The 26,794-nt window shown below is 41.5% G+C and overlaps 1 protein-coding gene across 6 annotated transcripts in view; it reads right to left on the bottom strand.

The window, feature by feature from the left end:
* The window catches only part of add1 (adducin 1 (alpha)), a 164,804-nt gene that overhangs the window by 5,906 nt on the left and 132,104 nt on the right, over positions 1 to 26,794 (bottom strand). For 2 of the 6 annotated variants that reach the window (XM_072257602.1, XM_072257603.1), the window contains exons 13-15: positions 20,754 to 20,907; positions 17,344 to 17,766; positions 14,279 to 14,386 (exon numbers count right to left, since the gene is read on the bottom strand). In XM_072257602.1, coding sequence (XP_072113703.1) covers positions 14,279 to 14,386; positions 17,344 to 17,766; positions 20,754 to 20,907 — 685 coding nt within the window. Of the gene's footprint in view, positions 1 to 14,278; positions 14,387 to 16,968; positions 17,064 to 17,343; positions 17,767 to 20,753; positions 20,908 to 26,794 lie in introns of those variants that run through there. The other 4 variants (XM_072257605.1, XM_072257606.1, XM_072257607.1 and 1 more) reach the window with 3 other exon arrangements.

Below are 26,794 nucleotides of genomic sequence, written 5' to 3'. Positions count from 1 at the left end.
AGAACAATCTCATCAAAATTTTATACAACATTCATTCCTGACTCTCATACTATATACCCCCAGTGATGACAGGAGGCATGCCAACCTTCTTTACCACCCTAGCAACTTGCATAGTTACTTTCAGAGGGGTAAGGACTTGGGATCCCTACAGTGCTCTGTAAAAGGAGTATATAGCCTGGGGTATATCTCATCTGGTCCTGGAGACTTATCCAAAAGAGATCACAATGATCCAGAAATCTGAATCCCTGCCCCCTGCTCTAATCCCTCAGCCACACATTTATCCTCCACCTCACTCTATTCCTACGCTCATTGTCGCGTGGCACAGGCAGTAATCCTGAGATTACTACCTTTGAGGTACTGCTTCTCAACTTCCTAACTCCCTGTATTCTGTTTATAGGATCTCCTCCCTTTTCCTACCTATGTCATTGGTACAATATGTACCACGACCTCTGGCTGTTCACCTTCCCACTTCAGGATATCATGGAGGTGATCAGAAACATCCCAGACCCAGGCACCTGGGAAGCAAACTACCAACCGTGTTTCTTTCCTGCGTCCACAGAATTGCCTGTCTAATCCCCTAACCATAGAGTCCCCTATTACTGCTGCCTTCTTCCTTTCCCTATCCTTCTGAGCCACAGGGCCAGACTCTGTGCCAGAGGCACAGTCACTGTTGCTTTCCCCAGGTAGGCTGTTCTCCACCCCCCGCCAAACAGTACTCAAACAGGAGTACCTATTGTTAAGGGGGACAGCCACAGGGGTACTCTCTAGCACCTGCTTCTTGCCCTTCCCTCTCCTGACTGTTACCCACTTATCTGTCTCCTGAAGCCCTGGTGTGACTACTTGCCTGTAGCACCTCTCTATCACCTTCTCACTTTCCCTGACCAGACGAAGGTCATCAAGCTGCATCTCGACAAACCTGGCACAGATGTGGCTGTCCAGGAGGCTGGGAGTCTCCCAGACTTCCCACATCCAACACTCAGTACGGAACACCGGCCTCGCCGACATACTTCCCGTTTCCATCCTTTACAGGTAACTTACTTCACCCCGACCTGATATCGCCAAATCCCGTATGAGCCAAAGCTGTACTACTCTGCCTCAGATCACTCCATTGATGATCGGTCTGGTAGGCAGTGTCTCCCTTTTATGCCTGAACCTTCCCTATTTATCTCATGATTCGTGCTCTGGTAAAAGTCGCTGATAGGCCACATACAATGGACAAACACTCACAAAGCTCCCTTTTTAAATAACCACTGCCGACCTGTGAGAAATCCCTCTTGGTAAAGCTCTGTTGACACCGCTGACAGGCCATGTCATATAGGTGATGTCGCCTGTCACCAGATAGGTGTTGAACCACCTTTCACAGTTATTACAGGCTTTTAGGACAAGTACCTATTAGCTTTGCACAATGTAATGGAGCAAGATTTTCCCATTCTTCCTTGCAAAATTTCTCAAGCTATGCCAGGTTAGTTGGGGAGTGGCGGTGGTTAGCAATCTTGAGATTTTGCCAGAGATGTTCCAATCGGGTTAAGGGCAGGACTCTGACTGAGACACTTAAGGACATCAATTTTCTTCATTTGAAGTGACTCCATGATTGCTCTGGCAGTGTACTTTGGGTCATTGTCCTGCTGAAAAATGAACTTCCTCCCCAGTTTAAGCTTAATGGCAAATGCTAGCATGTTTTTAAATCCAGGATCTATTTAGCTGTATTCATCTTCTTATCAATCCTGACCAGATTTCCAGTCCCTGCTGCTGAAAAGCACCCCCCCCCCCCCGCCAATAGCATGATGCTACCTCTACCATTCTTCTTTTTCGGTTGTCCATCGAAATCCGATGACGACGTCCGCTCCTTTAACAGTGAGATCTTTGATGACTATACAATCCTATCCTGGACCCACAAGCTCTATTGCAGATGGGACATATATATGTGGTAGTGGTGGCAACCATGGCTGCATTTCTCCTGGCTCTCTTCTGCTGTCTTCTGGTTGTTCTTTCCATCTCCAGAATACGAACCCCCTCCCTACACAGCTGTCGCCACGTGGTACGGTCAGCAGCAACCTCCTCTAGGTCCTCGGGTCTGATGTTGCACTTCCTTAAAGCATTCTGCATCTGATCCTTACACCATACTTTACAGAAGACATAGCATTACCTGGCTGATGTGCTGTATTAGATTCATGCCACACATATTGCTTCTTTTTGGTGGGTGGGAGGATTTCTTGTATAGTGCCTGCTTGCAAGGAGACGAATCCCAAGGATGTATCATGTATACATTGATAATATAAACACGAGGAATTCTGCAGATGCTGGAAATTCAAGCAACACAATACTGCGTCTGGTGCTCCCGATGTGGCCTTCTATATATTGGCGAGACCCGACGCAGACTTGGAGATCGTTTTGCTGAACACCTACGCTCTGTCCGCCAGAGAAAGCAGGATCTCCCAGTGGCCACACATTTTAATTCCACATCCCATTCTGATACGTCTATCCACGGCCCCCTCTACTGTAAAGATGAAGCCACACTCAGGTTGGAGGAACAACATCTTATATTCCGTCTGGGTAGCCTCCAACCTGATGGCATGAACATTGACTTCTCTGACTTCCACTGATGCCCCACCTCCCCCTCGTACTCCATCCATTATTTATTTATATACACATTCTTTCTCTCTCCTTTTTCTCCCTCTGTCCCTCTGACTATATGCCTTGCCCATCCTCTGGGTTTTCCCCCCTCCCCCTTTTCCTTCTCCCTGAGCCTCCTGTCCCATGATCCTCTCATATCCCTTTTGCCAATCACCTGTCCAGCTCTTGGCTCCATCCCTTCCCTTCCTGTCTTCTCCTATCATTTTGGATCTCCCCCTCCCCCCTTCAAATCTCTATTACTAGCTCTTCTTTCAGTTAGTCCTGACAAAGGGTCTCGGTCCGAAACGTCGACTGTACCTCTTCCTAGAGATGCTGCCTGGCCTGCTGTGTTCACCAGCAACTTTGATGTGTGTTACATTGATAATATATGTACTTTGAACTTTTCCCTGGTGTTGAGGCCAAAAAATTCCACTTTAGTCTCATCTGCCCACAAGGCCTTCTTCCACATCTTTTACAGTATCTTCTAAGTGACACTTTGACAAGTCTTTACAGGCAAGGATAGCTTTTTTTTTTAAAAAAGCCAAGGCTTCTTACTTGCCACTCTTCCATAAAGGCCCTTTTTGTGCAAGGTCTTAGAGATTGTGGAGCCATGAACTTGCAGCCACCGACTTCTGCAGCTCACTCACAGTGACTGTTGGCTTCTCTTCCAAGTGCCATTCTTCTCCAGGCAGTTTCATATTTTTTCCATTTTTTCATGATGGACTGTACTGAACACCGAAGTATCTTTGGTCCTGATCCTTCTCCATTATCATTTCCCTGACTTGTCTTGAATGCTCTTTTGCCTTCATTTTGGTTTGGTCTGTTAAAAATCTACCATACTGTTGGACCTTATGGAGAGGGGGTGTTTATACTTATGAATTCATTGAAAACAGGCGACCCTCCAATTTTCTACATCAACAAATTGGGTGAGTTGGTAAGCTAATATGTATATTGCATCTGAGGAATATTAGCATAGTAATTACAAAGGGGACGAATATTTTTCAGCCTTAATTTTGATTTATAATTTTTAGTTAATTGTTGACACATTTTGGAATTTTCCTCTTGATTTGACATGATGCACAATGTTTTGTAGATTAGTTCAAAACTCCTACTTCAATATCTTTTAAGTTTGGAAAATGAGACTAAAATGTGAAAATAGTTGCGGGGATCAAATACTTCTTCAAGGCACTGTATATCTTGTCTATTTGTTGTTCCACCTTGTCACCCACAAGGACTTTATGGGATTCTCCCAGTTCCTTTGCAGCAGTCAGCAGAACACTTTACAGCACTAGCAATCACCAAAGGGGATTAAGTTCCTACTGCTATTAGGAGAGTTTGTACATTCTCTCCATGACCATGTGGGTTTCCTCCCACATTCAGAAAACTTATGTTTAGGCTTAGTAAGTTGTGGGTATGCCATTTTGATGCCAAAAGCACAGCGACACTTGTACACTGGCCTCAGCACAATCCTTGGACTATGTTGGACGTTAGCACAGCAAAATGTGTTATTTGCATGTTTTGATGTGTGCACGAGACAAATAAAGTTAATCTTTAAATGTTTCTTCCATGCAGGGGCCTCTGCTAATAATGACACAGGAGAAGCCATGGTTCAGTAACAAGACATTTCAAAGGCCTTGACCGCATATCATTCATTTCTCTTTCCTCTAGTCCAAGACAGAACAAGGATACAGTCCCCCTAGACTTTCCGCTCCCCTGCCCTCCACATTTAACTGAACCGCGCAATTTCCATTACCTTCAGAGGGATTTCACCAGCAGACAGACACATCAGCCCTCTCCTTCCCTTTCAGCATTTCACAGCCACTATTCCTTTCATGACTGATTCATTCTTCAATTCTTACCAATTACCCCATTTCTTGCAACACATTGCCTTGCAACCAAAGGCAATGCAATGTTTGTTACATAGAAACATAGAAAATCTACAGCACAATACAGGCCCTTTGGCCCACAAAGTTGTGCCGAACATGTCCCTAACCTTAGAAATTACTGGGCTTACCTATAGCCCACTATTTTTCTAAGCTCCATGTACCCATCCAAAAGTCTGTTAAAAGACCCTATCGTATCTGCCCCCACCACCGCTGCCGGCAACCCATTCCACGCACACACCACACTCTGCATAAAAAAATTTACCACTTACATCTCCTATGTACCTACTCCCTAGCACCTTAAACCTGTGTCCTCTTGTGGTCAACCATTTCAGCCCTGGGGAAAAAGCCTCTGACTATCCACACGATCAATGCCTCTCATCATCTTATACACCTCTATCAGGTCACCTCTCATCCTCCGTCGCTACAAGGAGAAAAGACCAAGTTCACTCAACCTATTCTCATAAGTCATGCTCCCCAATCCAGGCAACATCCTTGTAAATCTCCTCTGCACCCTTTCTATGTTCATTCATCTCTTCCCTCCCCATCATCCAGGGGCCCCCGAAGAGTCTTTCGGGTGAATCATCACGGTTGACCGAACCTGATTCTCAACTCCCAAACCCACTCCTACCCTACAATAAGGTCCAATGCGAGACTGTGGAACAGCACCTCATCTTTCATCTGGGTATGTTGCAGCTTTCTGGACTTAATATTAAATTCTACAAGTTCCCTATTCCTTCTTGTTGGACCTCTGACAGTCCGACAGAAGAAGATATTCCTTAGACAGCATAACCTGTCTGAATCCATCCCCTTAGGGACTTCTGCAGTAGCACTTTTGTCAAATTTTCATTTGTACATTGTTCCTAGTCATCATTGTTCATCTAATGGTGTGTACTTTCCTTTTTTTCTTCTAGGACTGAAGGACATGCCTGTTCTTCACCTGCCAGTCTTCCTGCTCTACATTTCTAACTCCTACATTTTCTTGTCTATGGTCTCACCCTCTAACTGATCAAATTGGCTAACTTCCCTCATTCTCAGTTCCGATGAAGGTCTTCAGCGTGAAACATTAACTCTGCATCTTGGTCCAAAGCTGCAGCCTGACCTGCTGAGTATTTCCAGCATTTTCTGTTTCTATTCTAAATTCCTTATGTCTGCAGGTTTTTAAAAAATTTCCCCTTACTTCCCCCTACCCTACACCTCAACTTCTTTGCTATCTAAAGCTAACCCTCATCGTCTTCCAGTTCTAATGAAGCTTTCTGGACCGAAAATGTTAACAGATGTTGCTGAGTGTTTTCATACTTTGTTTTTATTACAGATTTGCAGCATCTGTTGCTTTTTTTTTATTTGCATGCGACATTTTAAAAAAATCTCAAGTATTACCCTGGCTCAGGTGCAAATTCAGCACAAGATAAAAAAACATTTTTTTTTAAAAGGAGAGAGAATAGCCATGATTTAAATTGTCTTCACAAGAATACCCACAAATAACATAAGGCAAATTACACTAATAAAAACCAGACACCAACTTTGTATTCAATGTTTATTCACTCCAATTTCCTAATAACATTCTTGTGAATCTTTAGGGTATATAATGTAACTTGCCTTAATGACTACTGCTCAATGGCTCTAACGCCTGTATTCATGAAGTGCTTCAAGAAGCTGATCATGGCACGCATCAACTCCAACTTTTCAGGCAACCTCGATCCACTGCAATTTGCCTACTGCAGAAACAGGTTTATGGCAGATACCATCTGCCTGGCCCTACACTTATCTCTGGAGCATTTGGATAGTAAAGACCAAATTGTTTATCGACTATAGTTTTGCCTTGTATGTTATTATTCTAAGGAAACTCATCACCAAACTCTGGACCTTCGAAGTTAATGGCTCCCTCTACAACTTGATCATTGACTTCCACACTAACAGATGGCAATCAGTAAGGAAAGGCAGCAATAGCTCCACCATGATTATTCTAAACACTGGTACTCCCTGAACATTCATGACTGGGTGGCCAGATTCTGCTCTAACTCCATCTACAAGTTTGCAGATGATACCACTGCAGTAGGTCACTGTTATCAGACTCTTGAACGGTCCTCTTGTATGTTAAAATGAACTCTTAGCTTCACAAACTACCTCATTATGATCTTGCACTTTATTGTTTACCTGCATTACACTCTTTCAGTAGCTTTTTCACTTTATTCTGCATTGTTACTGTTTTACCTTATTCTAGCCCAATACACTATGTAATGAATTGTATAAACAGTATGCAAGCTTTTCACTATCTTGGTAATATAACAAGAATAAACTGATACCAATATATATTTAAGGACCTCAATTTATTACCTAGTCATGCACTGCTATATTTCTACACAGCTGCTTGCTTTAATTCTATGAAGATGAAACACTGAGCATACAGCCACTGTAACATAGCTGTTGTCATGATGCTGTTACTGCTCAGGGCAGAGTTCAGGGTTCAATTCCTGTGCCATTTGTAAAGAGTTTGTATGTTCTCCCTTCTGACCATGTGGGTTTCCTCCAGGTGCCTCGATTCCCTCCCATAGTCCAAAGACGCACCAGTTAGTAAGTTAATTGGTCATTGTAAGTTATCCTGTGGTTAGGCTAGGGTTGCTGGGCTGGAAGGACCTGTTCCACGCTCTCTCTAAATTAATAAATAAACACACAGTACAGCACAGGCTCTTTGGTCTACGATGTTGTGCTGAGCTAATTAAACCAATGAGTACTAATTAATCTAATTCCTCCCTTCTCTGCATATTTATATGCCTAACTGTCTCTTAAATGCTCCTCTGCTATCTACCTCTAACCATCCCTGGCAGTGCATTCCACAGTGTTAAAAGAACTTACTCCACACATCTCCTTTGTATTTTCTCTCTCACCCTACTACCAGACATTTCACACCTAAGTAAAAGATACTATTTATACCCTGCATAATTTTATAAACTTTTATCAAATCTCCTCTCAGTCTCTGCTGCTATGGAGAAAACCACCTCTTGTTATATCAACCTCTTCTCACAGCACATATCCTCTAAACCAAGCAGCATTCTGATAAACCCTTTCTGCACCCTATCCAAAGCCTTCATGTGCTTCCTATAATGAGACACCCGGAATTGAACGAGATACTCCAAATGTGGCCTATCCAGAGTTTTAAGTTGTAACACCACTTGCTGGTTCTTGAACTCAATGCCTTGGCTAATCAAGTCCATACACATTCTTTACCACCCTCATGATGGGTGCCATTTTTAGGGAGTCATATACCTGGACACCAAGATCCCTCTGTTCATCATTGCTGGGTACTCTTCCTTCATGTTGGATCTTCTAAAGAAAAGCACCTCACATGCTTGGAGATTGCCACTTCTCTGTTCATATCTGCCGCTAATCTACAACCCACTGAATCCTTTGGCAACCTTCTCTGCAAACCCACAATGCCACAAATCTTTGGGTCATTTGCAAACTCAATTGTGGCAAATAAATCAGTCCATAAATCATAAGCTGCAGTACCCAGCCAATTTATGAATGAAAAGGATATTTTAGTCAATCTATATGCTTTTTATCTTTCTATACACATTGTTTTTAAATATTTTCACTTGCTGAGTATTTGCTTAGGCCGAGGTTCCACTTCAACACAATATAAAGCAGTTTTATAAGGATAAAACTGTTGTAACCTAAATTGCGTTCACAAGAATACAACTAATCACAACATTAGAAGGCCAAATTACACTGATGAAAACCAGACTCCAACTTTGTCTTCAATTTTTATGGAGGAATTCCATAACATAGAGGCTGAATGTGTCTGCTGGCTCAGTTTACCAGCTCCCCTTGGTTCCTGACCAAACATCTGACTCTACTTGGGCCCCTGTCACAATGTCATGTACAGAGAATATTCTAACCTCAGCATTTAAGCAATGTATATTCTTCAGAACCCTGCTCTCAGCATTTGCATACAGTAAAAGATTGTTTGAAGCATTGCTCCACCAAAGAACAAAACGGGATCAAAACACAGGGAGCAGCAGCTCTGGCGTACACCAGTGGCAAATTTACTAAATGCATCGTACTGAATATAACATCTCTTATACATTAAATGTACAGTTATTGCAATTTTAGTTCTCATAAGCCATGTGAATAAACATTTTCCTGTGTCCACCATGTTAACGAGGTTAATAAACATTTTCAATGATCCGTCTCTTGTGAAAATGATAGACAAAGGAATATCATCTGAATACATGAAATATTTAACGTTGGACACTGGCAAGTTATTTCACTGCTTGGATGGGTTAGACAGCTTTGCTTTGCGACCATTTCCCCATTATGTATTTTAAAGAGTTGGGGCAATTCAAGGAAGATTATTTTCTTCATATTGCTGTAATTTACTTACTGTATATGTTATTTTAAAAGTACACAGCAAAATACATTGAATGAAATGGAATAGATGTAGCAAAACCATCAGTGCGTTTTGTTAACTCTGAGCTTTCGGTAAAGGATAGGAATTATGACCATACTAGATGTCCGCTATGATCAAGTGGGTCACTATCTCAAGCCATTTGACATTTGAAAAACCCGAACATGAAAATCTAGGTTGATTTTCCATGACAGTCAAAGTGCCATCTTCAAATGAAACACTTGTACTGTTAAGTGGGAAAATTTCCCATGAGATTTTGAAAAGCACGGACTATCACATCAACATTTATCCTTCAAATGTCATCCCAAAATTAGAGGTGGTAGAAATCATTTTGCCTTCTTGTGATCTTTTGCAAACTGTTTGGAGTGCTTCCTACTATAGTGACTACACTTCAAACATTGTATGGGGCTTCTGGGATTTGCAAGTCTGTCTTTGTTTTTTCATAAGCAAACATCAAGTTAGAACATAGAATAGTACAGTACAGGCCCTTTGACCCACATTGTTGTGCCGACTCTCAAACCCTGCCTCCCATATTAACTCCCGACCTTAAATTCCTCCATATACCTGTCTAGTAGTCTCTTAAATTTCACTAGTGTATCTGCCTCCACCACTGACTCAGGCAGGGTATTCAATGCACCGACCACTCTCTTGAGTAAAAAAACCTTCCTCTAATATCCCCCTTTAACTTCCCACTCCTTACCTTAAAGTCATGTCCTCTTGTATTGAGCAGTGGTGCCCTGGGGAAGAGGCGCTGGCTATCCACTCTATCTATTCCTCTTAATATCTTGTATACCTCTATTATGTCTTCTCTCATCCTCCTTCTCTCCAAAGAGTAAAGCCCTAGCTCCCTTAACCTCTGATCATAATGCATACTCTCTAAACCAGGCAGCATCCTGGTAAGTCTCTTCTGTACCCTTTCCAATGTTTCCACATCCTTCCTATAGTGAGGCAACCAGAACTGGGCACAGTACTCCAAGTGTGGCCTAACCAGAGTTTTATAGAGCTGCATCATTACCTTGTAACTCTTAAACTCTATCCCTCGACTTATGAAAGCTAACACCCCATAAGCTTTCTTAACTACCGTATCTACCTGTGAGGCAACTTTCAGGGATCTGTGGACATGTACCCCCAGATCCCTCTGCTCCTCCACACTACCAAGTATCCTGCCATTTACTTTGTACTCTGCCTTGGAGTTTGTCCTTCCAAAGTGTACCACCTCACACTTCTCCGGGTTGAACTCCATCTGCCACTTCTCAGCCCACTTCTGCATCCTATCAATGTCTCTCTGCAATCTTTGACAATCCTCTACACTATCTACAACACAACCAACCTTTGTGTCATCTGCAAACTTGCCAATCCACCCTTCTACCCCTACATCCAGGTCGTTAATAAAAAAAATCACGAAAAGTAGAGGTCTCAGAACCAATCCTTGTGGGACACCACTAGTCAAAACCCTCCAATCCAAATGTACTCCCTCCACCACAAGCCAATTCTGAATCCACCTGGCCAAACTTCCCTTGATCCCATGCCTTCTGACTTTCTGAATAAACCTGTGTGGAACCTTGTCAAATGCCTTACTAAAATCCATGTAGATCACATCCACTGCACTACCCTCATCTATATGCCTGGTCACCTCCTCAAAGGACTCTATCAGGCTTGTTAGACACGATCTGCCCTTCACAAAGCCATGCTGACTGTCCCTGATCAGATCATAATTCTCTAAATGCCCATAGATCCTACCTGTAGGAATCTTTTCTAACAGCTTTCCCATCACAGACGTAAGGCTTACTGGTCTATAATTACCCGGACCATCCCTACTACCTTTTTTGAACAAGGGGACAACATTTGCCTCCCTCCAATCCTCCGGTACCATTCCGGTAGACAACGAGGACATAAAGATCTCAGCAATCTCTTCCCTCGCCTCGTGGAGCAGCCTGGGGAATATTCCGTCAGGCCCTGGGGACCTATCTGTCCTAATGTATTTTAACATCTCCAACACCTCCTCTCCCTTAACATCAACATGCTCCAGAACATCAACCTCACTTATATTGTCCTCACCATCATCAAGTTCCCTCTCATTGGTGAATACCGAAGAGAAGTAGTCACTGAGGATCTCGCTCATTTCCACAGCCTCCAGGCACATCTTCCCACCTTTATCTCTAATTGGTCCTACCTTCACTCCTGTCATCCTTTTGTTTTTCACATAACTGCAGAATGCCTTGGGGTTTTCCTTTACCCTACTCGCCAAGGCCTTCTTATGTCACCTTCTTGCTCTTCTCAGCCCCTTCTTAAGCTCCTTTCTTGCTACCCTATATTTCTCAATAGACCCATCTGATCCTTGCTTCCTAAACCTCATGTATGCTGCCTTCTTCCACCTGACTAGATTTTCCACCTCACTTGTCACCCATGGATCCTTCACCCTACCATTCTTTATCTTCCTCACTGGGACAAATTTTTTCCCTAACATCCCACAAGAGATCTCTAAACACCGACCACATGTCCATAGTACATTTCCCTGCAAAAACATCATCCCAATTCACACCCGCAAGTTCTAGCCTTATAGCCTCATAATTTGCCCTTCCCCAATTAAAAAATTTCCTGTCCTCTCTGCTTCTATCCCTTTCCATGATAATGCTGAAGGCCAGAGAGCAGTAGTCACTGTCCCCCAGATGCTCACCCACTGAGAGATCTGTGACCTGACCCAGTTCATTACCTAATACTAGATCTAGTATGGCATTCCCCTGAGTCGGCCTGTCAACATACTGTGACAGGAATCCATCCTGGACACACTTAACAACACTGCCCCGACCAAACCCTTGGAACTAATCAGGTGCCATTCAATATTAGGGAAGCTAAAGTCACCCATGATAACAACCCTGTTATTTTTGCACCCTTCCAAAATCTGTCTCCCAATCTGCTCCTCGGTATCTCTGCTGCTACCAGGGGGCCGATAGAATACTCCCAATAGAGTAACTGCTCCCTTTCCTGTTCCTGACTTCCACCCATACTGACTCAAAAGAGGATCTTGCTACATTACCCACCCTTTCTGTAGCTGTAATAGTATCCCTGACCAGTAATGCCACCCCTCCTCCCCTTTTACCCCCCCCCATCCCTTTTAAAGCACTGAAATCCAAGAATATTGAGAATCCATTCCTGCCCTGGTGCCAGCCAAGTCTCTGTAATGGCCACTACATCATAATTCCATGTATGTATCCAAGCTCTCAGTTCATCACCTTTGTTCCTGATGCTTCTTGCATTGAAGTACACGCTCTTCAGCCCTTCTACCTTCCTACCTTTACACCGTTTATTCTGCTTCTCTTTCCTAAAGCCTCTCTGTATGTTAGATCTGGCTTTACTCCATGCACTTCTTTCACTGCTCTATCGCTCTGGATCCCATCCCCCTTGCAAATTAGTTTAAACCCTCCCGAACCATGCTAGCAAACCTACCTGCAGAGATATTGCTCCCCCTCGAGTTCATGTGCAACCCATCCAATCTGTACAGGTCCCACCTTCCCCAGAAGAGATCCCAATGATCCAAAAAATCTAATAAATTTAAATTAAACCATATTAACACACTCGAGGTATATTCTTACCATCAGAATACGTGTCTAAACATGGAAAAAACTCCAAAAATTAAGATGTGCGATTCCTTCCCAATAATACGTATGCTGGTCCATGGGAGAAACTGTGGCTTTCCAAGGGTGAAGTACAACAGATTTCTTAAGTTTTAGAAAGGCATTTTAATGGAGCCTATGAACCCAGAGGAAATGGAAGCGTAAACAGGAACATGAAAGCTGAAAGCCGTGCACATAGGTCTTGCAGGGTTAATTGAAGCAGCTCTATACATGAATGCACAATACTTACTATGGTAACAGGTACTCTTTAGCACATCCAGCTCCTGTTTGTAATGCAGCCACAGGAAGGCGGGTGGAAGAAAAAAAGCACAAGTAGAAAAATCTATGCATTCATAACAGCCAATTGTGTTAAACCAAAAAAAAGTAACAGAATATACAATTTGTACAGGACAGTGAAATCAGATGAGATCAGTAAATGAAAAAAACTACAACATAACAGCGATCCTAATGTGACAGAAGATACACAGATTATAAATCAGATTACACCATTCCAAACACTAGATCAAATTGCTGTCAACACTATACAGTCCTACCTTCAGGCCAGAATAATGAAAATATTTGTTCTATTTCAAAAATAATGTTTAAAACTTTGGGCAGTTTCCATTACAATAAAATTTAGAACCTGGAGATTTTTCCTTCCCTTATCCAAATCTTTAGATTCTTTTTGTAAAAGGCTGCTGTTTAATATGCCCAGACAGTGAGGAAAACCACTGTGCTCTTTAGGCAGAGAGCTCTAGGAACTTTAAATTTAAAGTCACCTATTCTCTAATCACATAACGAATTCCCAATGCAGGATGCCTGGAGGTGTCTTAATGCCATTGTAATGGAATATATTTATCAGATGCATGATATGTTTCTGAAACTATTCATTCACAGGAGATTCTGCAGATGCTGGAAACCCAGAGTAACGTACAAATAGAAATGCTGGAGGAAATCAGCAGGTCGGGCAGCACCTATTGAAAAGAATAAAGAGTCGCTGTTTCAGGCCGAGACCCTTCATCGGGACTCATGAAGGGTCTTGGGCCAAAAAGTCAACTCTTAATTCTTTTCCATGGATGCTGCCTGACCTGCTGAGTTCCTTCAGCATTTTGTGTGTTTAACGTAGCGGTCCATGGCATTAAAAAAAAAGGTTGGGAGCCCCTGCTCTAGATTATTCATTCAGTCTTACATCTCCAGTATTTTATCTCTTTCAGCCTTTTTTCGAATCAAGGGGGAACAGTTACCTATACAATCTGGAACTAAGTTTTTGTTCTTAATCATATTTATTCTAGCATTTTCACCTGTTTCCCTCAGTGCACCCTCCCAACTGTGGACAGTGTCAACTGCTTTTGGTGAATTGGAGAGTGAGGGGTGTAATCCAATAGCAGCAACAAACAAGAGGATGTGCAATTTATACTATAAAGATATTAAGATTTTTTTTTAAATAAAGACTATGGCTTGAATTTGTATTTAAAAATGACAATCCTACAACATGCTGGCCATTCTGAAGTCATCATTGCCAACATGTTGAAATTTATGCAACTAATTGTTAAATTTGTAACCAGTTTCACAATCATTTGCTATTTTCCCAATAGTTGTAGTCATCATATGCACACTGTCTTGTATATTATTGCTCGACTAAAAGGCAAAGCAGACAAGTTCTTGAATGACCTTATACCAACACACAGTCAAATAATTTCTTCATTATCACAGACCATCGTGTTTTGTGGGCTTGCATTCAACTGCCTGAAACACCTTACCATCATCTACTTTTGTGGGTGTACTGGGGGGTGTGCAGGTGGGGGTGTGGTCTGCAGGACTCTGCTGGTCGTTGACTTTCACCTCCTCTGTCTGGGGCTCTGGAAGCTCTGAAAGAGGGAAACAAAACAAAAAGTTCAAGAAGAGTACAATCTGAACATGGCAGGCACATTTCTATCCTGTCACAGCACACACAAAAAAGGGACATTTGCAAAGTATTTTGCTATGGACAGGCATTGATTATTATGGTCACCTTTCAATTCTTACTCAAACCTTGAGCTGCAGCTGAATCTGTCATCCACTATGATGAATAGCAGTCTGGTTAATCCAGATTCACCAACAGCATTCCCCTCCACGGCTCTGGTGTATTAGATGTGAAATTAATCATTCATTTGGTGGCAGAGTGATTCACCAAATTGCCAACTAACTTGCTGGATGAACAGAAATTTCAAAGTTCAAAGTAAATTTATTATCGAAGTACATATCACCATTTCCAATCCTGCGATTCATTTTCTTGAATGCATGCAGTACGCAATAAATCCAATAAGCATAACAGAATCAATGAAAGACCACACCAACGGGGCGGACAACTAGTGTGCAAAAGACAACAAAATGTATACATACGTATGCAAGCAATAAATAAATAAATATCGAGAACATGAGACGAAGTGTCCTTGAAAGTGAGTCAATAGGTGTGCAACAGTTCAGTGATGTGGCAAGTGAAATCATCTTCTCTGGTTTAAGAGCCTGATGGCTGGGGGCAAGAGGCTGATAGTTGGGGACTGTTCCTGAAGCTAGTGATGTGAGTCCTGAGGCTCCAGTACTACTTTCCTGATGGCAGCAGCGAGCAGAGTGCATGTCCTAGGTGGTGGACGTCCCTGATGATGGATGGTACTTTCCTGTGACAACACTTCATCTAGATGTGCTCAATGGTGGGGAAGGGGGGGGCAGGGGCTTTACCCATGATGGACTGGACCATAGCCACTACTTTTTGTAGAATTTTCCATTCAAAGCACTGGAGTTTTCATACCAGGCTGTGATGCATCCAGTCAATACACTCTCCACCATACACCTATAGACGTTTGACAAAGTTTTAGATGTCATACCAAATCTTCACAAATTTCCAAGGAAATAGAGACACTGTCATGCTTTCTTCATAATTGTACTAGTGTAGGGCCCAGGACAGGTTCTCTGAAATGACAACACTGAAGAGTTTAAAGTTGCTGACCCTCTCCACCTCTGATCCCCTGATGAGGGCTGGCTAGTGGACCTCCGTTACGTCCTCCTGAAGTCAATAACCAGCTCCATCACCTTGCTGACATTGAGTGAAAAGTTGTTATAATGGTACCACTCAGGAAGATTTTCAACCTCTGTCCTATACGCTGACTTGGCACTACCTTTGATTCAGCCTACAACAGTGGTGTCTTCAGAAAACATAAATATGGCATTGGAGCTATGCTTAGCTCCATAATCGTAAAGCGAATAGAACAGGGGGCTAAGCACACAGTCCTGTGGTGCACCTGTGCTAATGGAGATTGTGGAGGAGATGTTGCAAATCCAAACTGGGCTCTGCAAATAAGGAAATCAAGAATCAAGGAGGTATTGAAGCCAAGGTCTTGAAGCTTATTGATTAGTTTTGTGGGGTTGATGACACTGAATGCTGAACTGTAGTTGATAAAGAACATCCCGATGTATGCACCTTTGCTGTCCAGACGTTCGAGTTGAGTGAAGAGCGAATGAAATGGTATTTGCTGTGGACCTGTTGTGCCAGCAGGCAAATTGAAGCAGTCCAAGTTGCATCTCAGGCAGGTGTTGATATGGTTCATCACCAACCCCTCAAAACATTTCACCACTGTGGATTTAATTGTTACTGGACGATAATCACTAAGGCATGCTATGGACTCCTTGCCTCAAATAAGAGTGTACTCTCCTTTGTTAGTGATCCTCTTCATCCATCATCAAGCACCTCTGCTATCCATGCCATTTTCTCTTCATGCTACTACCATTGGTAAGGAGGTACTGAAGCCTTAGGCCCCACACCACCAGATTCAGGAACAGTTACTACCCTACAGCCATCAGGCTTTTGAAACTAGCTGGATAACTTCACTCATGTCAGCTTTGAAATGATTCCACAATCTACAGATTCACTTTCAAGGACTTAACATCTCATGTTTCCAGTTTTTTTTTGGTTTTCTTTTGCACGTCGGTCGTTTGTCTCATTGTTTATGTATAGTTTTTCATAAATTTTATTACATTTATTTTCCTGTAAATGCCTGCAAGAAAATAAATCTCAAAGTAGTGTATGGTGACATAGACATAGTTTGATGATAAATTTACTTTGACTCCAATACATTCCAGAATACAAACCTCACTGGAATTATCTACATGTACAAATCTATTCCTAGAAATTAAAATAGGAAACCTGCCGCCGATTGCATTGTACTCACCAGCAAAATTAAACAGACTAACTGTACTCATTTTGCTATTTTCAAATCTGTGTGACAATATTCATTTGGAAAAGTGAGGCATGAAACTTCTACCAAGGACACATCACAAGAACTTTTGCGTCCTTTCTTAACATTTTTACAGGAACATACACCAAGCAAATTATTTAGCATAGCGTTTTAAAAAAATGTTACTGAAATCAAGTGGTCAAACTTATTTGACTTTGCTGCAAACATTACCTGGAAAGCACAGAAATCCCAGCACAACGAAGAATAATGCCACTGTCACATTTTGTTTGTAAAAATCTGCTTCATGCAAAGAGTAGATAGAAGGTGAAAACACCTAATGTAGAAGGAAACCAAAAGTGTTTGTAAACAGTCACAGTCTCAGGCAGAGATAAGAATTCAGTTGTGTAGCCACCAAGAGCAAGAGGAAGCCCTGATTCATTGTGAGCAAATTTCAATCACCACTGAGCAACCAGAATGGTAGACTAATCAAAATATGGAGCTATAGATCAGTGATAGTGAAGATTCAACACATCAAGTCATGAAGGTAAATCAAGTAATCTGAAGTTTTGATTGGATAGAGTTGTGCTTCTTTATTCAAACATTCTGGGTCTTACCCTGCTGGCCAATGCTCAAGGGGTCAGATGAAGGAATACGGTCACCAGAAGTGCCAAGCGCCTTGACAATGGCACTGTGTAGCTGGCTGTGTAGAGATTCTTTTGCATCTTCGTCTCCCGGCTTGAACTGCTTGGAGGTGTGGCCTATACTGGAAGGTGGTGTCTGTCCAGAGGTCTGCCTGTAACTGCATGGACTCTTAGCCTCTACGGAACATTCTTGGTTGGTGCAAGATTGTACTTCAGTTGTGATGTCTTGATTATCTACAAATTCATACATGGAAGACTGACTTTGCATTTGATCAATTTCTGTAGCAGATAGTTCCTGCAGAACAGGGTGTATTTGTGGTGTACTTGCCACATTATCTGGCTTGCCTTCAGGATGCATTCCAGTGGACCCAACTTTCGAGATCTCGTCATTCTCAACTAGATGAGACAAGATGCAGATAAAGCTTTGCCAATGATAAACTAAACTTTATTCCCATTAAGCACCTGGCTCCTGAAATGACGCATCACTATATCTATTCTTTGTAGATAGAAAACATCCCTCAATATTTGTTGAGATAACAAAAGGTTAGTTCTTCAGCTAAATCAGTTGATGTCCTAAAGAACTGATACATTTTTCACCTTCTCGCCATTCCCTAAAAAGGGGGGGTCCCAGAACAGATCCGTGGAGCACACCACTGGTCACTGACCTCCATGCAGGATATGACCCATCTACAACCATTCTTTGCCTTCTGTGGGCAAGCCAGTTCTGGATCCAGAAAGCAAGGTCCCCTTGGATCACATGCCTCCTTACTTTCTCAATAAGCCTTGCATAGAGTACCTTATCAAATGCCTTACAGAAATTGATAAACACTACATCTACCGCTCTACCTTCATCAATGTGTTCAGTCACATCATCAATAAATTCAATCAGGCTTGTAAGGCACAATCTGCCTTTGATAGAGCCATGCAGATCATTCCAAATCATATTAAGCCTCTCCAAATGTTCATAAATCTCGCCTCTCAGGATCTTTTCCATCAACTTACCAACCACTGAAGTAAGACTCACTGGTCTGCAATTTCCTGGGCTACCTCTACTCCCTTTCCTGAATAAGAGAACAACATCCGCAACCCTCCAATCCTCCTGAACCTCTCCCGTCCCCATTGATGATGCAAAGATCATTGCCAGAGGCTCAGCAATCTCCTCCCTCACTTCCCACAGTAGCCTGGGCTATATCTTTCTTAATGTCTACATGCTCAAGCGTTTTGTTATGGATTAGGATTTTCAAATTTGGCTGTCATGCTGATATGTTATGTTACTTAGTCTGAGATAGACTAGAGACCATTTGGCCCAGCAGTTTCATACAGGTTCCCAGCAGCCCCGAATTTTGTTCCCAACCAGAATATTGTTCTCTTTCCAGGATGATCTTTGGACATCTCAGCCTTAGTTAGCCCACTCTGTCGAGAGAGAGAGTATGGAAAAGGCCCTGAAAGCAAACAAGTGATCTGAGACTGGACAAAACAGCAAAGAGCGGTCTTCCTTCTTCCACCTCAGGAACTAAAAGATTTAGATGTCCAGCTCCATACTGAATAAAATGATCTGCTCATCTGTTTAATAGCACCCTTGCCTCTCTATGAAACCGGCAGAATTTTGAGTTTGACAGAGAACAGTCACACTATCTTTGCTATCACATGTGAAGTAAATTTTTGCTCTCAGTGAATTATCAGAAAACTCTGCTTTAAGTGTTGAATGGGTCAAGAGGGCATATGGGCAACAATGCTGAATATAGAGATTAAACTGTCAGCTCCATGCCAGTCTACCCACTAAATAAAACAAATCAGATTGATTTCTGGTTTCTGGAAGCAGTAACAGACTGCACTTCGCTCTCATGGCCAACTCCCTTGATTAAAAATAAAATGCTGGAAATATTCACGTCAGGCAGCATCAAGAGATAGAAAGGCAAATGACTTGAAGCATTAATTTTGTTTCCCTCAGTTTTACCAATGAAGCTCAACACAGGCTCAAGGGATAAATTATCCTTCGACCTGATTCTTGTTAGCTTTTCTCCCTAAACACAGATCAAATATTTCTGATCAAAACTGCTACGACCACTTGCCTAGACGCTAGTGTCTGCTGCACTATTTCTTGTTTCAATATTTGCATGATTAGCATCCTCCTTTGTCTGTCACTATCACCTCTTTCAATCATTTACTTTCCACCTCTTAGCAGACCTTACCTTTAGGTTCTATCCTTCCAAACCTGGCCACCCATGTACCATTGTTTTCTGTGGTCTTCTTGACTTAAAAACTTAACACCGAAGGTTGCTGTTTTATCACTCAACTGGTAGTTTCCACATTTCTGATTTTTCATATGTTCTAGTTTAATTAAAGTTGAAATAAACAGCCACTTGTTATACAGTGGGCACCATAGGAATATGTTTGAAATTTCAACTCATCTCCTGCAATCCCAAATAAGGTCAAACCAATTTTTAAAGGTAGGATGGCTGGTGTTACCCCTGCACTTACTGTTCTTCCAGCCTCTCTGCTGTTCACTGGAAGAAAACTCACAGCTAAACAAGTTTCAGAGGGCAGACTTTCCGTTTGGTATCAAGTTTTGAACTTGATTTTAGGTGCATTGAACCTCCTTCCTTTCATAATTTTAACAATACATTTATGATATAAAACTGTTAGAACAATCAAATTGCTCAGTTCAAAAGGTTTTATTTTCAACATTTCAAACTGGGTGGGTTGTCCTAAACATTTGACGCATGTCCCAATGCATCAAGGACTCTTCCAGTTGTAGGTAGGTCCACTAATTGCATCCCTCCTCAAAGGTTCACTTTAAAACTGAAATTGCTTCTCAGAAAGCTGCAAGGTTAACTGTAACTGATGTTTGCAAAAACAGGAAACACCTAACATTGGAACCACATCACAAGGAGATCAACCGAAAACAGAACTTTTCAAAACAAATCTATTTTTCTTATTCAGAATTAAGACCATTGATCACCAGACAAAGAAACAGAATTAGGCTATTCTGCCCCTTGAATCTGCAGTGCTATTCGATCATGGCTGATTTATTATCCCTCTTAACCCCATTCACCTGCTTTCTCCCCATAACCTTTGAAAATCAAGAACCTATCAACCTCTGCTTTAAATATTCCTAATGACTTGACCTCCACAGTTATTGGATATATTTAAAGTGGCAGTTAAGGCATAGTTAACTGGGTGGAGTGCATGTGCACCGTTTTACAGGACAATGAAAGGAAAGATTGCTTATTTATTTTTTCTCATTAAAAATGATTCATGATTTAGCTTGAATAAGGCATAGAATTATAATGGAATAAAACAGATTTGATTGTAATGATGTATTTTTTTTAAAAAAGAATTCTTGAAAAAGTCTCTTCATAAATCACTGATTAGAAACTTGCCTTCCGGTCCCTTCTGCTTGCGTTCAACTTCTTTGCGATACTCATCGAGTTCACGGTCCGTCAACTTATTAAAGGGATTGGGTGCAGTGCTCACAATTACTCGTGGCTGGTATTCCTTTTCAATGATTGCCTTTGATGCCGTCACTAGCTCTCCCTGAGTAAGCAAAACAAACTGCTATTAAATGTCTCAGTACATAGTGTGAGAAAGCTACTCAGATGACAGTCAAATAAGAAATGTTAATCACTTGGGAGGCTGTGTGAAATAAATTTCATACTCTGGAGAGAAATTTTTGCATCAGTAAGTTATCTTGTGCACAAAGACTACATTCCAAAGTGGAATCAGATGGCGAAATGCGCCCCAAAGGTCACTTCAAGTCTGCCTCCACTTTACCCGTGGCGACAGAATTACTGCTTCATGCGCCTTGGAGACTCTAGACATACTTAGACAGCTGTGGTGTATTAACCAGGCTAGAACTGTCCATCAGCAAAAAAATGATTTTAGGAACACTTATCCCAATTTCCATAAGCCCTATTAAAATTGAACTAAAAGAACTGTCAGTCTTTTAAAATTACACCACATCTACCTCCAGCATCACAATTTGTACGCTCTGCAAGTATAACCTCATGCCTTCAGTCAATTCCTATTGTAACTGTCCATACATACACTGATTTTAGCAGCCCATGTTTTTGACTATCACCCAAACTAGGCAATTCTCCACAGAAGTATATTATTTAACTAACAAACTCAGCAATTGGGAAAATTGCAGATGCAGCTCCATGCAGTCTTTACAATAAGGGAAACAATTGTCATCCTTCAAGCACAAATTCAGTTGGGGTTAAGCCAATTTATCGAGAAATGCATAAAAAAAAATCATACTTCTCCATAAAACTTCCCATTAAAAATATCTTTAAGGGGCTGACATCAGCTGAGAAATGGATCCAAAGTCCAAGTCACCAGCTTAGTCAAAATATTCAACTGAGAGAAAATTTGGTTCAGTTTCACCTAGGAAAGGCATTAGAGCTGAATTCAATAACGACCTCACTAGTGTCTACTTGAGACATTCTTTTCATTAAGATGGACTGTGGACTGGAGGCATTATTTTCACCTTTTGTTCAGCAATCATGCTTCAACATGACCAAGTTACCAAAACTATTTGAGGTGATTTTGCATCATCATTAATTCAACTTAGTGCCTGATTTGTTGTCCCAGCTTTTAGCTGTAGTATTCATGCTTTGTCAATGTCTGCAGCAGCAAATCAAGAAAACATGATCCACTGGGCACCCAAAGTGCTCTAACTTCTCATCGATAAAACATACCTCAAAAAGAACAAATGATCACAAACTAAACTGAACTGCAATGTCAAACTTAATTAAATAACACAACTTTTGATGATATTTTCATCCGTGACACTAATATACAACAAGCCTAAATAAACTGGATGTGGTGAGATGTGGATGATGAAGAAAGTGAAATTCCAGACTATGTTGCAACATTACTCTGAGAAAAAATAAATAGTGTAACATACAGCATCCAAAACATCCAACAACATTAGGACCACTATATAATTTACAGAATACGTTAGAAAAATAAGTGTTATTCCAAATTACAGATTGAGTTTTTACTAAACTAAATACATATTTCTCTGCAAGGAAAAAAACAAGGCAATAATTTTTAAAATTCATTTCAGCATATAGAAGTTCAACACGAACAAATTTCTAATTAAAAATCAGGAAATGCTGTAACCTTTCATCATTATCTGATGAAATGTCATTAACCTTGACTATTGCCTCAAAAGGCAGCATTAAGGACTTCCACCACCTAGGACATGCCCTCTCCTCGCATCAAAGAGGTGCTGGAGCCAGAAGAACTTACTCAATGTTTCAGAAACAGCTTCTTTCCCTCCACCATCAGATTTCCAAATGGGCAACAAATCCATGCACACCACCTCAATTTTTTGCTCTTTTTGCACTAATTATTTCATTTACTTTGTATGTATAGATATTATAAATTGTTTTTTTATTATATATTGCTACCACAAAACAACAAATTTCTTGACATATGCTGGTGATATTAAACCCGATTCTGATTCCATTTCTTTCCAAAGAGGCTACTTAACCTGCTTTCTCTAGCACTTCTTTTACACCCATCTTGTATTTCTCTGATCATTTAAGAATTGTACCATTTAGATTACATTTTCTCTCATCTCTGCAGTAGCTGGTTTTGTCTAAGAAATTGTTTCAGCAATCTATGCAGCTTTAAATTTTATGCATGGAATTTTAAGACATAACTGAAGAAGCATGCAATATGAAATACCGGAGAAAACTAGAATGCTTAAAAACACAAAATGCTGAAGGAACTCAGTAGGCCAGGCAGTATTTATAAGAAAGAGTACAGTTGACGTTTCAGGCTGAAACCCTTCAGCAGCCCTTTTTTTCTAGAAATGGAATTCTTATAGAACAGTACAGCACAGTACAGGCCCTTCGGCCCACAATGTTGTGCCGACCCTCAAACCCTGCCTCCCATATAACCCCCCACCTTAAGTTCCTCCATATACCTGTCTAGTAGTCTCTTAAACTTCACTAGTGTATCTGCCTCCACCACTGACTCAGGCAGTGCATTCCACGCACCAACCATTCTCTGAGTAAAAAAAACCTTCCTCTAATATCCCCCTTGAACTTCCCACCCCTTATCTTAAAGCCATGTCCTCTTGTATTGAGCAGTGGTGCCCTGGGGAAGAGGCACTGGCTATCCACTTTATCTATTCCTCTTAATATCTTGTATACCTCGATCATGTCTCCTGTCATCATCCTCCTCTCCAAAGAGTAAAGCCCTAGCTCCCTTAATCTCTGATCATAATGCATACTCTCTAAACCAGGCAGCATCCTGGTAAATCTCCTCTGTACCCTTTCCAATGCTTCCACATTCTTCCTATAGTGAGGCAACCAGAACTGGACACAGTACTCCAAGTGTGGCCTAACCAGAGTTTTATAGAGCTGCATCATTACATCACAACTCTTAAACTCTATCCCTCGACTTATGAAAGCTAACACCCCATAAGCTTTCTTAACTACCCTATCTACCTGTGAGGCAATTTTCAGGAATCTGGGGACATGTACCCCCAGATCCCTCTGCTCCTCCACACTACCAAGTATCCTGCCACTTACTTTGTACTCTGCCTTGGAGTTTGTCCTTCCAAAGTGTACCACTTCACACTTCACCGGGTTGAACTCCATCTGCCACTTCTCAGCCCATTTCTGCATCCTATCAATGTCTCTCTGCAATCTTTGACAATCCTCTACACTATCTACAACACCACCAACCTTTGTGTCGTCTTCAAATTTGCCAACCCACTCTTCTACTCCCACATCTAGGTCGTTAATAAAAATCACGAAAAGTAGAGGTCCCAGACCCAATCCTTGTGGGACACCACTAGAAATGACTGCATAGATACCAACACAGAATGCTGGAGGAACTCAGGTCAGGCAACAATTTGGAATGTTGACATTTCCAAACAAAAACCTTCTTCAGGACCTTATGAATCCTGATGAAGAGTCTTGGCCCAAATCATTAACTGTTTATTCCTCTCCGTAGATGCTACCTGACCTGCTGAGTTTCTCTAGCTGCAGAATCTCTTGTGTATTTTGCCTTTATACTGTGTTATACTTAGATTTGGCCAAATGCCTAGAAGCGTTTATAACAAATTTAGAAAATTGATAAAAAGTGTTGTAATCTTGACAGGAAGGAATGAATAAAGTCTGTGATAGAGTGGAAACCAAGCTGATAGAGCAGAGACCAGTTAACACAATTGCCTTGTTGTTTAAATAATAGATGAAAAGGCAACTTAGAAAAGAAACAAAAGAACATGTTGGAATTGCAAGAAGCAGAACACGACACCTGCTGGAAATCAAACCAAAGAGAAGGAGGGAGATACCTAACAGATAATGCACCACCCATGGGCTGCAACATATCTGGTTAGAAGATGTGCAGCTGTTCCTCAGGTTTACAATGGGCATCATTACCATAGTACACAAGGTCAAAGACAGAGTGGGAGTTATGCCGAATCAAAGTCATAGGTGACAGGAAGCTCATGGTCACTCCTGCAGACAATGGAGATGTTCAGCAGTTACCGACTACTTTCACCGTGACCAGACACCTGAAGCCCTTCATGATACTGAATGTTAGAGTGACCTGCTGGTACTTACTTAGGCACATTATTGCATTTTTCTTAGGTACCAGGGTGAGCGGTCTTCTTAAAGCAAAGCTCAGACTGAAGCAGGGAAACCAAAACAGAACCGTAAAGTAATGCTGCAGTTCTGCAGAACTCTGGTAAGACCACACTTAGAGTATTGTGTACACAAGAGACTCTTGCAGTTGCTGGAAAAAGAGTAATAAAGAGTTGATGTTTTGGGCCAAGACTTGGAATATTGGGCACAGTTCTGGTCACCTCATTATAGAAAGGGTGAGACTGCAGAGGAGATTTAGCAGGATGTTGCCTGGATTAGAGTACGTCTTTCTTTCTTTTTAAATTTTTTTATTAATTTTCCAAAATTATAAACAGAATTACAATGTTGATAGAGAGATTGGAGTAATCTTATTGTTGATAAGCATATACAAAAAAGATTTCAAATAATTCAAGTATAATAGACTTCCAAACTCTTGATATAATTAATCATAGAGAAAAAAGAGATAAAAAGAAAAAAAATACAAAGAAAAACCCCAAAAAGAAACAAAAAAAAAGTGAATACTAAACCCAAAAAAAATCAAACAGAACAAGGCTAGACCATTATCTTAAATCGAACACGTTCAATAATGTCGTCAACTCCGCTCCTCTATTCACATATTTTAAGTTAATAAGAAGGATTCCGAAAGGTCAAATTACATCATATGAAAATGTTGAAAGAGTACATTTTATGAGAAAAAGTTGAGTGATCGAAGGCTTTTCTCTTTGAAGTGGAGGATGAAGTCACTTGATAGAGGTGTACAAGATAATAAGAGCCTGAAGTAGAATGAACAACATTTCATCTCCGTCTCCACCCCACTCTCCCCACCCCCCACCCCACTGAGTGGCAATGGCTAATACCAGAGAACATTCTTTTAAGTTGAGTGGAGAAAATTGTAGGGAATATGTCAGAGGTAGTTTATATATAAAAAAAAGAGCGGTGTGTGCCTGGAAAGCCCTGGCGGGGATGTTAGTAGAAGCTGACAGATTAGGCATATTTGCAAGACTTTTAGTTTTGTACATGGATGATTTGTACATGATATCCTGAAATGGGAAGGTGAACAGCCAGAGGTCATGGTACATATTGGTACCAACGACATAGATAGGAAAAGGGAAGAGGTCCTGAAAACAGAATACAGGGAGTTAGGAAGGAAGTTGAGAAGCAGGACCTCAAAACGTAGTAATGTCAGGATTACTGCCTGTGCCACGCGACAGTGAGTATAGGAATAGAGTGAGGTGGAGGATAAATACGTGGCTGAGGGATTGGAGCAGGGGCAGGGATTCACATTTCTGGATCATGAGGACCTCTTTTGGGACAGGCATGACCTGTACAAAAAGGACGGGTTGCATTTGAATCCAAGGGGGAACCAATATCCTGGCAGGGAGGTTTGTTAAGGGTTTTGGGGAGAATTTAAACTAGAATTGCTGGTGGGTGGGAACCGAACTGAAGAGACAGAAGAAGGGGCGGTTGACTCACATTTAGAGAAAGCTTGGAGGCAGTGCGAGAGGCAGGATAGGCAGGTGATTGAGAAGGGATGTGCTCAGACTGATGGTTTGAGATGTGTCTATTTTAATGCAAGAAGCATCATGAACAAAGCGGATGAGTTTAGAGCCTGGATCAGTACTTGCAGCTATGATGATGTTGCCATTTCAGAAACCTGGATGGCTCAGGAGCAGGAATGGTTACTTCGATTGCCAGACTTTAGATGTTTCAGAAAGGACAGGCAGGGAGGCAAAAGAGGTGGGCGCATGGGACTGCTGATAAAAGAGTCACGGCTGCAGAAAAGGAGGAAGTCATGGAGGAATTGTCTACTGAGTCTC

This window comes from Mobula birostris, chromosome 5 (genome assembly GCF_030028105.1).
Source record: "Mobula birostris isolate sMobBir1 chromosome 5, sMobBir1.hap1, whole genome shotgun sequence".
In the NCBI taxonomy this organism is placed as follows: Eukaryota; Metazoa; Chordata; class Chondrichthyes; order Myliobatiformes; family Myliobatidae; genus Mobula; species Mobula birostris.
Note: the sequence above shows the minus strand (reverse complement) of the source record. Positions and strands in the feature narration are given on the sequence as shown.